The sequence below is a fragment of the Myxocyprinus asiaticus genome, chromosome 5, assembly GCF_019703515.2.
Source record: "Myxocyprinus asiaticus isolate MX2 ecotype Aquarium Trade chromosome 5, UBuf_Myxa_2, whole genome shotgun sequence".
Lineage (NCBI taxonomy): Eukaryota > Metazoa > Chordata > Actinopteri > Cypriniformes > Catostomidae > Myxocyprinus > Myxocyprinus asiaticus.
In genome coordinates this window covers 43,502,583-43,517,115 of record NC_059348.1, presented here as the reverse complement: position 1 = coordinate 43,517,115, position 14,533 = coordinate 43,502,583, and the positions used below count along the sequence as shown (strand labels likewise).

The 14,533-nt window shown below is 36.7% G+C and overlaps 1 protein-coding gene across 1 annotated transcript in view; it reads left to right on the top strand.

The window, feature by feature from the left end:
• Nucleotides 1-14,533, top strand: part of LOC127440509 (UDP-glucose:glycoprotein glucosyltransferase 1-like) — a 46,034-nt gene that overhangs the window by 18,458 nt on the left and 13,043 nt on the right. The window contains exons 19-28 of the mRNA XM_051697134.1: nt 2,152-2,272; nt 2,835-2,933; nt 4,195-4,289; nt 5,009-5,215; nt 5,366-5,497; nt 8,146-8,276; nt 12,437-12,532; nt 12,868-12,970; nt 13,123-13,202; nt 13,441-13,630. Coding sequence (XP_051553094.1) covers nt 2,152-2,272; nt 2,835-2,933; nt 4,195-4,289; nt 5,009-5,215; nt 5,366-5,497; nt 8,146-8,276; nt 12,437-12,532; nt 12,868-12,970; nt 13,123-13,202; nt 13,441-13,630 — 1,254 coding nt within the window. The remainder of the gene's footprint in view (nt 1-2,151; nt 2,273-2,834; nt 2,934-4,194; nt 4,290-5,008; nt 5,216-5,365; nt 5,498-8,145; nt 8,277-12,436; nt 12,533-12,867; nt 12,971-13,122; nt 13,203-13,440; nt 13,631-14,533) is intronic.

Genomic DNA, 14,533 nt, shown 5'->3' with positions numbered 1-14,533 from the left:
TCAACCTCTGTAAAGTTTCAGAGCAAATTACCTACTATTTTTCAGCTAACTCAAGGGTCCTCTTAAGCCCTATTCATACGGGATTCATTTTTTAAACAACGCTTGAGTTAAAATTGTTATCACCCGATGTCTGTTTTTTCATGTACCGATTCGGACGGAACAAAATCTCCATGTTTATTACACAGTTGTGAGTGTCTGTTTTCTAGATGTTGGTGTTACAGAAGGTTGAACACATAAAATTAATTTAGGTGATAAAATTAAAGTATCTTTTGAACTTTATATGTTTAAATATAAAATTACTTATCATTTTAAAAAATATATTTTAAATAATTTTTACTTTAATGATTTAATTTAAATTGATTAATTCTACATTATAAATGACTTATTCTATTAAAATATACTTCACATGAGTTTATAGAAGTGGCTGCGTATAATAAACCCACTGAAATAAATAATACTTTCCTGTGAATTATAAAAATAATAACATTACATAATTGAGAAATTAAGGTGAGTATCTCACCTGATGCTGATATTGCAGTGGCCAGTCTTAGCTGTTTCCACATTTTAGCTCTCCTTCATTTTTATTTCCTTATTTTTTTCGTGAAATGGCAAAAAATCTACATCCAAATTGAAAGGCTCTCAGCAGGCAGACGATTGGTGCATGTAAGTACAACCTTAAAGATAGTTCAAGTAGTTTAAAATACATGAGAAGCGTTTTGCGAATTCAATATCATTAATCGCAGACATTTGCATTCAGAAGGGATCAGATTTCTCAGGGGACCCTTGAGTTAGCCTAAAAACAATAGGTAATTTGTGCTGGAATTTTTACAGAGGTTGAGTGAGAAAAACAGAGACTTGTCAGATTCAGATTCAAAGTACTCCTCAGGGAAACTAGTCCCATCCAAATAGGGCTTAAGAAGTCTATCCCCACCCGAATGCGATTGTCTGTGATTGCTAATATTTCCACGTCGCTTCTCCTCATGTATTTTTCACTACATGAACTACCGCTAAGATCTGACTTATGCACGCTAATCTTCTGCCTGCTGCACATCTTTCAATACGGATTTAGATTTTTTGCCATCTGACGAAGAAATAAGAAATAAAATCAACAAGGAGAGCCAAATTGCGGAAAGACTCGCCACTGGAATATCAGTATCAACTCAATGACGTAATGTTAAAATATATATTTCACAGATTAGTATTGTTTATTATAAGCAGCCACTTCTATAAACTATTGTAAAGTTTATTTTGACAAGTAATTTATTATGCAAAATCAATAAATTATATAATTATTTAAAATACACTTTTTTTTAAATGGTATGTAATTTTACATTTAAATATATAAAGTTAACAGATAAAGTTAAGTATATTTTATCACCTAAATTTATTCAATGTGTTCAACCTTCTGTAATGCCCACTTCTAGAAAACAAAAACTCCCTACAGTGTAATAAACACAGAGAATTTAGTCCTGTCCAAAACAGTACATGAAATCACAGACGTTGAGTGATGATAATTGTAACTCAAATGTCATTTAGCAAACTAATCCCGTCCGAATAGGGCTAAATATTATATGTTGTAGTTTTTACCTGTGGACAAATGTTTGCCCCCTGACATATAGGTATGCCTAGATATAGACATTTACATTTTACATTTATGCATTTGGCAGACGCTTTTATCCAAAGCGACTTACAGTGCCCTGATTATAGGGACAATCCCCCTGGAGCAACCTGGAGTTAAGTGCCTTCCTCAAGGACACAATGGTGGTGGCTGTTGGGGTTGAACCAACAACCTTCCGCTTACCAGTTCAGTGCTTTAGTCCACTCACACCACCACCACCAGACATCACACCACTTGCTGTATAGAAACCTTTATTGACTAACATTGGAGCTGTGATCTATTTTTTCACTGTCAATGCTTTGAGTATTGGATTTTAAAGTAATGGTTCCTGTTAAAAAAATATTTTCAACCTTTTTTCTCTTTGGGCTTAAAACCAAAAATGCCGTTTGTTCCCAAATTTCTGTGCATCCCTCCTCCTCTCCATCATAGAAGTACAGTTTAGGTTTGTTTCTTGTCAGTGGCAACTTTTGAAAAGGCTGGTAAGGGGTACCATGATGTACTGTGTTTGAATGATGCTATGGTCTTTTTTTTAGGGTGAGCTGAACAGTGATCATGATGTGGTGGACTTTATCATGAATAAACCCAATGTTGTCCCACGAATCAATTCCAGAATCCTGACCACCAGCAGGAATTATTTGGATCTCTCCGCCACTAGTGAGTTCTCCTCTAACATCTGACTCTATTCATATAAAAATAATATTTTCTCATTGTTTCACTGCATTTCAGTTCTTGAATCCTGAATAGCTTATCATTTGCGAACAAGCTAGTTTGAAATTTGGAAATAAAACACGTACACTCTTGTAGGCTCTCGGGAATTAATATCTGCCTCATTGTGAATTCTGTGCTAAATGTCTTGTTTGTTCTTGAAAGCCCATTTATTTACAAAGACGTACAAATGAGACCGCAGGAATGATATTCATAAACTGCTTTGTTTCTGCAAGGAATATGAAACTGAATTTTAAAAGCTTTTGAATAGGATATTTACAGTGTTCCAGAGAGCTGAGAGAAAGTCTCATTTCAATTTGAACTCAAATAGCACTCAATGTTCAGATATAGCTGCTTTCGAAATGGCTTTGTTTGGGTTCAATTATGAATTTGAATGTACCTTTTACCAATAACAAAGCACAACCTTATTTTCATATTCTCCCCAAGCATCTAAAGCCATACAACCCCCACAAAGAACAAGTCTTGATTTTTTTGTTTTGTCTTTTCCCAGACAATCATTTTATCGACGAATACGCTCGTTTTCTCTTTCTGGACACCAAAGACAAGAATGCAGCAGTGGCCAACAGTATGAACTACTTGACAAAGAAAGGTAAGATGATAGTAGACCTTGATCTCCGTGAGAAATGGTCTTCCTCTAAAAACACAATGGAGGAGGCCCTGACCCAACCAATCATGAGCTTGGCACCCACTGGGCCCACCCCAAGGATGGGCAAATGCAAACTAAGTTCAGTTTGCTCCAGATTTACATAGTAAACATTAAATTATGGATTTAAAAATAAATAAATGGCTTTATTCTCAGTTCAAATATTTTGAAGAATTCTTAACGAATAGATAAAGCCCTCTGTGTCTGTCCCGCCCCGAGAATTCTACGGCCCACCTTAAATCTTTGAGCGGGGCCTATTGGGTGGAGTTACTCTGTGGGACCTTGTTATAAAATCTGTCATTCCTGGCATGGTGTGTCCAGGTTACATTAATCATCCTATGTGTAAAACGCCAAAAATATCTGTCTATAACTAAATATGCCTATCTGCCTGTATTTTTCTCTGTTCTTTTATTTTTCCCAAATGGCGTTTTCAGGGATGTCTTTCGTCGATTTTTCTGGTAATTGCATTGCGCTGTCATACTCGCCATACTGACCTTCTGCTTTTCATAGATCTCATCGTAACATTTGGAGTTTTACTTAAATATTGTCAGACAATACCTACATAACCATTATTAACATAAGGTGAGCTGTGGCTTAAATAAATATTCCAGTTTGTTTAGAGCTTAATGTCTATGTACTGCATCTGTGGATTAGTACAGAAAATCTTTCAGAATATACATAAAATGCTTATAAAGTATGTACTTTTTTTTTTTTACAAACTGAATTATTGTCTGTGGAAGGCAACAGCATGCCACATATTCTATTGATAAGGCCTGAAGTTGTTAATAGCCCTGGATATTCCTTTTAGATGTTGTGTCAAGTTTAAAGATTAGAATTGTTATTATCTATTTAAAACCAAGTGAAGAAGTTTTCTTGTTTTTTGTATTGATTTAAGCAAAGCAGTGCATTTGTCATCTGTCACAACTGTCAGTGTGTGATGGATGAGAGAGAATCTCTTTCTGTCCTGTGGTCCTCTGGAATATCTTTCTTTTACAAACATTTACAGTTTTATATCTAGGTTGAAATTGAAAATCTTGACAGTTGGGATACTTCTTACTTATTTGGTCATTAAGGCTCAATACGAACAAGAGAAGCATTTCGGCTCGTCACATCATTTTCACTCATCTTTCAGATTGCATGAGGAAACTGTATGTCTCTGCTGTGTAATGTCTTTAAGCCCATGCGTACGTTGTTCTCTGACTTACAGATGATAGCATCATCCATCCAGTGACTTTCTGGGTGGTAGGCGACTTTGACCAGCCATCAGGAAGACAACTGCTGTACGATGCTATTCGACACATGGTAGGCCAGCATCACAGAGCCAGTTCTGTCAGTTTTGTCCTTAAAGGCTAAAACGGCACAACACAAGGTCCAAATGCAACTTTTTACCAATGGCAGGTGAATTGAGAAATATTACTTACTCGCTATGAAACTGTATTTTGCAATATTTCAGTGGTTCCAAGAAGTATTTCAACTCTTAAGCCACACTGTAAAATATATAAATTCCATAGTGTTTGAGAACAAAAGATCAAACCAAATGACATTTATTTTAAAGGTACATTGGACATGCACACTTTTAAGCAAAACGCTTCACAAATACTTCACAAAAAGATGTTTAAGTTTTATATAATAAAACAAATGATGTACTGTTGAATATTAAGAAAAAGTGTTTGGTCACACTTTGTCAAATCTACAGTGTATATATATATATATATATATACATATATATATATTTCAATTGATAAAAAAGCATGACAGAACAACAAGTAAACCATATGTATCTCTTTAAATAAAAAATTGCTTGCAAATTGTAATTTTGGACCCTGATCATACATAATGTAGTTTCAAGGGTTGGGATGTTGTTTTACATGATATTTCAAACATTAAGACAAACATGTTAATTACATTTTAGGGTTGGACTGATGCAAACAACTTAAAACATGAAACCTTTATGCCACAGAGTGAAGAAAACAAGTGTGAACAAATATTGATTTTGTAATTAATTTTTTATTTTATTTTAGAAAACCAGTAATACCGTGCGTTTGGGAGTGATCAACAACCCCAGCGAGAGCCCATCTAATGAGAACAGCCTGACTGCTCGAGCTATCTGGGCAGCCATGCAGACCCAAACCTCCAACAATGCCAAAAACTTTATTACCAAAATGGCTAAAGAGGAGACAGCGCAGGCTCTTTACGCAGGGAGTGACATTGCAGAGTTTGCTGTTGGGGTAAAAATGCTCTACTGTAATTTATTTAGAGATGTGATGGATTGTTAGCTCTGGGTTATGTTACTGTTGCTGCACCGAATGTCACTTTTAAAGTGGAGAATTTAATATAGAGCCACTTTAACCAGATACTTATCTCTCCCTTTGTTGCAGGGCATGGATGTCCCTCTGTTTAAGAGTGCATATGAGTCCCCTAAAGTTGACTTCCTGTTGGCTCACTCAGTGTACTGTCAGGACATCCTTAAATTGCAGAAGGGCCAGAGGGCTGTGATCAGTAATGGACGGGTGAGTTAGACAATCAGCAGACTTTAACAGAAAGTTTTCTTATTGTGTGATTAGGGATGCACCATTATTGAAATGTTGGCTCATAGTAATATATTTTACCATTGAATATGCTGTTTGAAATAGAAAAGTTAAAGTAATATTCTGGGTTCAATATAAGTCAAGCTCAATTGTTAGCATTTGTGGCATAATGTTGATTACCACAAATAAAATTTTTGACTTGCTCTTTTCTTTAAAAAAAAAAAAAAAAAAAGGAAAAATTTGGGTTTCAGTGAGGCACTTACAATGGAAGTGAATGGGGCCAATCTTTGGAGGGTTTGAAGGCAGAAATGTGAAACTTATAGTTATATAAAAGCACTTACATTAATCCTTATGTTAAAACTTGAGTATTATTTGAGCTGTAAAATCGTTTGAATCATTGGTTTTATGGTCATTTATGGTTTAAGTGTTTATGGTGTTACATCGTCATGGCAACAAAGTTATAAAATTGGTTATAACTATATACAGAAAAGGGGCATATGTGATTTTTATCTCACTAAAATCATGATAACACCCATATTGTTTACGTCTTGTGACTATACTTTTGAAACGTTGAGTATTTTAACATTTATGGATTGTCCCCATTCACTTTCATTGTAATTGCCTCATTGTAACCCAGATTTCTCTTTTTATAGAAAAGGAGGGGGAAGTTTAAATAAATCTTTAGGGGTAATCAGCAATATGCAACAAATGCTGTCGATTGAGCTTAATTTGTATTAAACCCTGAATATTCCTGTAAAAAAACTAATTGATTAGAGAGCTAAAACTGCTTTGACCAAAAGTTTTACCTGTATTAACTCTTTTTTTACTTAATTGGTTAAATTAAATAAAGTTATTACATAATAGGAAAATTACTTTAACTTTTCAATAACTAAAAAAGTATTATTGCAGTTTTATTCTCGTAAAGCAGGCTGTTCATTTTCAGATGTTATTGATAAATTATTTGGTTATTATTATGTCAAAAAGCAGAAATAAATGAATATTTGAAATTTGTTCTACTTTTTGGTTATCGTATACTTAAACATGATCGTTATCAGATGGAAAAAAACTCTCATCAATCTCTACCCCAAGCCTGGCAAAAATCAGAAATAAATCAAGACTTGGACACTTAAACATAAAAATTGTCATTATCTGACATAAACTATATCGATCTCTACTACCAACTGTCATTGATATACACTGGCGGCCAAAATAATAATGTACAGATTTTGCTCTTATGGAAAGATTTTATGTTCTTAAACTACTTCAAAGTGTTCTCATCAAAAAAATCCTCCATGTGCAACAACGACAGCTTTACAGATCCTTGGCATTCTAGCTGTCAGTTTGTCCAGATACTCAGGTGACATTCCACCCCATGCTTCCTGTAGCACTTGTCATAGATGTGGCGTCTTGTCGGGCACTTCTCACGCACCTTACAGTCTAGCTGATCCCACAAATGCTCAGTGGGGTTAAGATCCATAACACTCTTTTCCAATTATCTGTTGTCCAATGTCTGTGTTTCTTTACCCACTCTAACCTTTTCTTTTGGTTTACTGTTTTAAAAGTGGCCTTCCACATCTCTTTCTGTCCATGTTAGAGGCAGTTGTTCTTTGTCTTTAAAGACTGTAGTGTACACCTTTTGTATGAAATCTTCAGTTTTTTGTCAGTTTCAAGCATTGTATGGCCTTCATTCCTCGAAATAATGATTGATTGACGAGTTTCTAGAGAAAGCTGTTTCTTTTTTGCCATTTTTGACCTAATATTGACCTTAAGACATGCCAGTCTATTGCATACTGTGGCAACTAAAAAACAAACACAAAGACAATGTTAAGCTTCATTTAAAGAACCAAATAGCTTTCAACTGTGTTTGATATAATGGCAAGTGAGTTTCTAGTACCATATTAGAAAACACTCTCTCTCTGGATGGATGGATGGATGGATGGATGGATTTAATTGATTGATTAAGACATAGATAGATAGGTAGATAGAGATATGAAATTAGATATAGATATTAAATTAAATGAAATACACTTTATTGTCCCCAAAGGGAAATTTGTCTTGGACTCAAGGTGCGTTCACATTCACAGTGACTTGACGTTCCATCCAATCATAAATAACAAACAAAATAAAACAATAATACCACCATTTCACACTATAACTATAAACACGTTACAAGATGTAGCAAAACAAAAACATCAAAGATAAAAACATGTTTACAATAAATATAACAATTTATAACATTATAAAGGCCCTTCAGTACCTTACTCCAACATATCTCGGTATTACATTCATTCATAAAATGTAGTAGCTCAATAAAAACCTTAATAAAAACATGTTTACAATAAATATAACAAAGTAAAACATTATACAGACCCATCAATACCCTACTTCAGCTTATCTCAGTAATACATTCATTTGTAATTTAACATATTAATTGAAGTAGGTATAAAACAAATTTAAATGATTACCTATACACTGGTAACCTGTCTTGCGGAGGGCAACACCTCATACTCTGGGTATAATGTGTGTCATGGATCAGCTAATATCTTACGTGCTTCCTTGAGAACAGACTGCTCATATAGTGACTCCAGTCTTCATTGTGGTTAAATTTTTATTATTATTATTTGCTGCAGATCATTGGTCCACTGGAGGACGGGGAGGTCTTTAACCAAGATGACTTCCTGCTTCTTGAGAGCATTATCCTAAAGACTTCAGGGGAGCGGATCAAGGGCAAAATTCAACAACTGGGCATGGTAGAGGACAGGTAGAGTCCCTTGAGTTTCAGTGCATCCTATTGGCCAATCCAGTGCTTATCAAATCACAAATGCTTTTCATTGACAAATTTCAAAACGATTACAGTATGAGCCGGTTGCATACACAGAAGCTGTTTATCAGTGTCCATCCATGTTATGCTACATGCTTACTCTCTTTACAAATAGCAGAGCTCAATGATCAGTCTCCGGTTGCTGCCATCTCACTTGACGCCGAAAGGCGTTTGATATGGTAGAATGGGATTATCTTTTTAAGATTTTGGAAATGTATGGGTTCGGGAGCACATTTATTGGTTGGATCAAGTTACTTTATAGACACCCTGTAGCAGCGGTACAAACAAATGGACTAATTTCAGATTATTTTACTCTGGATAGGGGCACTCGGCAGGGTTGCCCTCTTTCCCCATTATTGTTCTGTCTTGCCCTGGAACCATTAGCAGCCGTGATAAGAGAGGATGATTTTCCAGGGGTGGTGGCGGGAGGCGTGGCGCATAAGCTTCTGCTTTATGCAGATTATATTTTATTATTTGTCTCTGACCCTAATAAATCCAAGCCTTGCCTCCACAGAATTATTAATTCCTTTTCCAAATTCTCAGGATACAAAGTCAACTGGTCTAAATCCGAAGCATTGGCTCTGACAGCGTACTGTCCAGTAACGGCCTTCCAGCGGCCCAAACAGAGCATTAAGTATTTGGGCATTTTATTCCCCAGAAATTTGTCTGATTTAGTTAGAGTTAATTTTGACCCCTTAATAAAACAGTTTTCGAGCGATGTGGGTAGGTGGGCTTCATTACATTTATCAATGATTGGGAAGGTTAATGTTATTAAAATGAACTGTATTCCAAAATTTAACTACCTGCTACAGTCTCTCCCGGTAGATGTCCCCCTCTCTTATTTCAAGCAATTTGAAAGCATAGCAAAGTCTTTCATTTGGAATGGTAAACGTCCCAGATTACAATTCAATAAGTTACATAGGCCGATTGACAAAGGTGAGCTAGGCTTACCCAAGATTTCATTTTATTATTATGCATTCGGTCTCAGACATTTGGCTCATTGGTCGCTTCCACCTGAAAGAGCCCCTCCCTGGTTTTGTATTGAACAAGAACTTCTTGCCCCTATCTTGCCATTGCAATGTCTTTCTACCAAGCTGCCCGGAGAACTAAAGACACATCCCATTACCTCACACATGCAGTTAGTGTGGACAAGGATTTCCCGCGTGCTCAATTCAGACATTTACCTGAACGTTGCCGCAAGTATTTGGTTAAACCCTAAACTGTGTATTAATTAATTTGCTGGACAGAATGGATTGAGAAGGGAGTTGCTACGCTGGGTGACCTGTATGAAAATGGAGCATTGAGATCCTTTGAAAATATTACACTCTGGTTTGGGATTCCCAGATCTCAATTCTTCAGGTACTTATAGCTGCGCCATCTACTTTGTACTATCTTTGGGTGTAGTACACAGCCCCCTAAAGCTGCAGACACTCTTGAGATAGAACTAGCGGCTTTTGGAAAGGGTCACAAGGCTTCAGCGTACTATTCCTGGCTAATTTAGAGTCTAGGGGATGGGGTTTTGACATCTCTCAAGAAGTTATGGGAGAAAGACTTGAATTTAGTACTGGAGGATGAAGAATGGGGTAGGATTTAAAAAAATGCCAAGTCTATGTCTAAGGATGCGCCTCATTCAATTTAAGATTCTGCAACGTTTTTATTGGACTCCCTCTAGATTGCATAGGCCTGGTCTTAAAGATACACCCACCTGTTGGCGATGCCAGTCAAAGGATGGGGATGTAGCCCATGTTTTTTGGTATTGTACCAAGATTCAAGAGTTTTGGTCGAGGGTTCAGAGTTATGTCTGTGAGATCCTGAGCACTCAGATTTCATTCTGCCCCAGACTTTGTATTTTGGGGGATGGGGCAGGGGTTAACTTAGGGAACACACACATTGAAAACTGGGTCCTTACCAGTGTGATGATCGGCAGGAAAGTGATCCTTGGGGGATGGAAGTCGGCTGGTGCACCCTCATTTCATAAGTGGTGCACCGAATTGGGCACAGTGGCGGCCTTTGAAAAGATGTCGCATAGGCGGCTGGGCAGCTTGGGTGCCTTTGAGAAGAAGTGGGGCATTTATTTGGCCTTTTTGGAGGGTGCCAGGGAGGAACAGTGGAGAGGGCCAGTTTAAATGGTGTGTATGTAATTGTTGTGTGGAACCCTTTTTCTTTTTGTTGGGCAATTTTTTTTGTTTTTTATATCTGAGTATTTTTTTTATTTTATTTTGCTTGTATGTGTGTCTGTTATTATTCTGTGTCTGACCACTGGGTTGTGTGTTGGGTGGGTGGGTGGGGGGAAGGAGGGAGGGAGCGGGGTATATTTTGTTGAAAATTGATTCTGTGTTTTCATGTGCTGTTTATGTTGATGTGAGTGTGAAATCAATAAAAATTGTTAATGACAAAAAAACAAACAAAAAAACAAATAGCAGAGCTCAAGAACTCGTTAGTACAGAATGTCCTCCTGTCTGAGCTCTGTAAAGGATTACGATGCATCACACATTACCCTCGCTTGCACTTTCTGCAGTAATTACTTCCTCTTAATGAAGTGTCAGTCTGCCTTAAAGATGCAATAAATGTTGCGTTTTATGTGTATTTGCTGGAACAGTAGACAGAGACAAGTGACACCGTTCATTAGCCTCTCAGTAAACTTTTAGAGGGCTGATTATTAAAGTGTTGCTGACAGTAGAAGAGGCATGTATTGTCATTGTCATTGCCTGAATCTGAAACTGGGCCTTTGCAAGAGTTTGAACAAACTTTGGCTAGTATGAGCCATGCCTTGCGTATGGCTCTGTCTCATTGAGCTTTGGTGCTCATTTGGGCAATGCAGGTTTGAATCTGGCTCACAACATTTCCAAATTTAGTTTCCTCTTCTTGTGTCTATCATTTCTGTCCCCTTGTCTCTATCTTGACCATTAAATTGGAAATAAAGTAAAATGAAACACACTTTGGCTTAAGCCCTATTCGGACAGCAATTGTTACTCAGGGTGATGTCTGTAATAGTACATTTTCATGGCTCCTCTGTGATAAAACTCATCCGTTCTGATGACAGTTAAATCACGGGGGATGAGCGAGACTATCTGTCAATCTGCGGACATTCACTGTGTACATTTCACATACGGCACGAGCCAAAATTCTTGCAAAGAGCAATTAAACGAATAAAAAAACTGTATGAACAAGACTGTTTATTAACGCAAGCCAAATAAATCTTTCAATGGGGGTACGCATTTTTTGTCACCCGCAACACTTTAGTTGCGCGCTCTCTCCTAAGCTCACGCAAGGAGACATAGAAGCTGCATATTAAGGACAGTAAAGATAGTTAAAATGAAATTTGAGGAGCTATGGTTAAAATGGTTTTCTTATGTTTTATCTATCAAAATGACGGACATCATTTGGAATTATCTGTAAGTGTTTAAAAAGTGGCGATGGAAATTAAACCTTTTAAATAAGATAGACATTATCCCGGCAACTTTTCTGGGACTAGTCGACCTGTATAAATGAGTAGTCATGCAAGCCCTATGTATGAATGTATTTAGTAAACGTTTCTATATTAAAATGTTCTATATTACAATTTTATTATATTGCTGCCATAATAATGGACTATTTCAAAAGTTTACGTGATCTGGCTCTCGTTTTTCTTTCCCTTCTAATTAACAGTTCCCACTCACTGTGGTGGAGCAGCGACGTCATTTTATTGTTGTGAATTATAAACAAAAATGTATTTTACACAATCCTCCATCTTTCAGAACTTTCCATTATCGGCAGAGCTGTTACCACGTACAACAATTAGCAGTGGTCAAAAAGGATTTTCAAAATGACTTTTTGATTATAAACTCAAAGATGTGGTTTCGTACAGTAATTAAATTACCACACGACTTTGGTGTTTGCCAGAAAACAGTAGGTAATTCGGCCGGGAATTTTCTCTCAGGAGGTGGAAGGAAAACACTGACATTTTGGTTTCGGACAGCAATAAAATCACTGACTAGCCTCTGTAAATGCTGGAATTACCTTATGTAAAATAATTAAATAATTATTTTATTATTAATTATGTAAAATAATTGCTGTCCAAAATGGGCTTTACACTCATTTTGTTTGTATGTGTAATTTAGAGCTAGTGATTTGGTCATGAAGGTGGATGCCCTGCTTTCCTCCCAGCCCAAAGGTGAGGCAAGGATTGAGCACACCCTTGCAGAAGACAGATATAGGTATGTAAATCAGTAACTACCTTTAAGGGATAGTTCACCCAAAAATAAAAGTTCTATCATCAATTTTTAAGTGGAACAAAAAAATGATGAATGTTAAGCAAATATTAGCCTCAGTCACCATTCACTTTCATTTTTTTTTTTTTTTTTTTGTTGCATACAATGAAAGTGAATAGTGACTGAGGCAAAAAGTCACTAAATTTCTGCCTAACATCACCTTTGTGAGGAAAGAACTTTCATTTTTGGGTGAACTATCCCTTGAACTGAAGCACATTTCTTTAAACTTTCTGAAGAGTTTTCTTATCAGTTAGTCCCTTTCCATTTATTTTTCTTTACAGTGCAGTGAAGATCAGACCAAAGGAACAAGAAGTATACTTTGATGTGGTAGCTGTTGTGGATCCAGTGACCAGAGGTGCTCAGAAACTGGCTCCCCTTCTCCTGGTCAGTCTGCATCAGTCATTACAGGACATCAGGTCCTTCGCAGTCTGCCAGTAGTCAATCTGGATTTGTTGGCTCTGTTGGTTAGAGTGGGTACCTCTGGTTGTTTGCACCTTAAATCATGTCACTTCCCGTTTCTCCGTGTACCTGCTTAGGTCTTGAAGCAGCTGGTTAATGTCAACCTGCGAGTGTTTATGAACTGCCAGTCCAAGCTCTCTGACCTCCCGCTGAAAAGGTTAGTCGAGAAACGGTCTCTGTGACGGCACATACTCGACACAGTCACCTTCAGATTTCACTGTTTATTTGGATATATAATGGGATATAACAGGATATAATTCACTTTGAAGCTGTAAATCATTTTTTTAGGCCTTTTTACATTTCAAAGTGTATCTTTTAAATCTCTTTTCTACTTTACCTGTTGCTTTAATCTTTGTGGTTCTGCTAAAACAACACCATTATCTGTCTTCTTTTAGTTTCTACCGATATGTCTTGGAGCCAGAGGTTTCGTTTCTGGCAGATGGCAGTTTTGCTCCAGGTTCCATAGCAAAGTTCCTGGACATGCCTCAATCTCCTCTGTTCACCCTCAACCTTAACACTCCCGAGAGCTGGATGGTTGAGTCCGTCCACACACGCTATGATCTGGATAACATTTACCTTGAAGAGGTCTGCATGTTCATTACTCTCATTCCCTCACTCTGTCAATTCAAAGTTGCAAATAGGGCTGCAACTAACGATTATTTTGATTATCGATTAATCTTTGATTATTTCTTCGATTAATTGAATAATCGGATTAAAAAAGTTTTCCCCCTCCCCCCTGTATTTTATTAAAATTATATATATATATATATGTATAAAACAAAAATGATAAAGGGTGTAAGGATTTGGTACGATTTACGGTACTGAATTCACAATTCGATTACTCTCTCAAAACTTTAAACAAAGCCCGAATCATGAAAAGTTAATTTATTTATATATATATATATATATATATATATATATATATATATTTAGTTAGTTAGTCATGGCTATTGGATTAAAACATACCACAAACTGATGCATTGCGGCTTACAAAGCCTTCATCAGGATGTGAAAAATTACCTGATTGGAGGTTTTTATAAGGTGGGGCTAATTGGTGTCATATGACAGTGTCACATGGTCTAACAAAAACATTATTTAAAGGTGAAGACAATGCAAGATATATACATTCGCACAGGCATATACAAAAACAAACTCTTCTTAATAAATATACATATACATATAAATATTATATACACCGATCAGCCACAACATTAAAACCACCTGCCTAATATTGTGGTGGTCTCCCTCGTGCCGCCAAAACAGCACCACACTATCAGAATAGCATTCTGATATGATATTCTTCTCACCACAATTGTACAGAGCAGTTATCTGAGTTACCATAGACTTTGTAAGTTCAAATCAGTCTGGCCGTTCTCTGTTGACCTCTCTCATCAACAAGCAATTTCCGTCAACAGAACTGCCACTCACTGGATGTTTTTTGTTTTTGGCACCATTCTGAGTAAACTCTAGAGAATGTTGTGCGTGAAA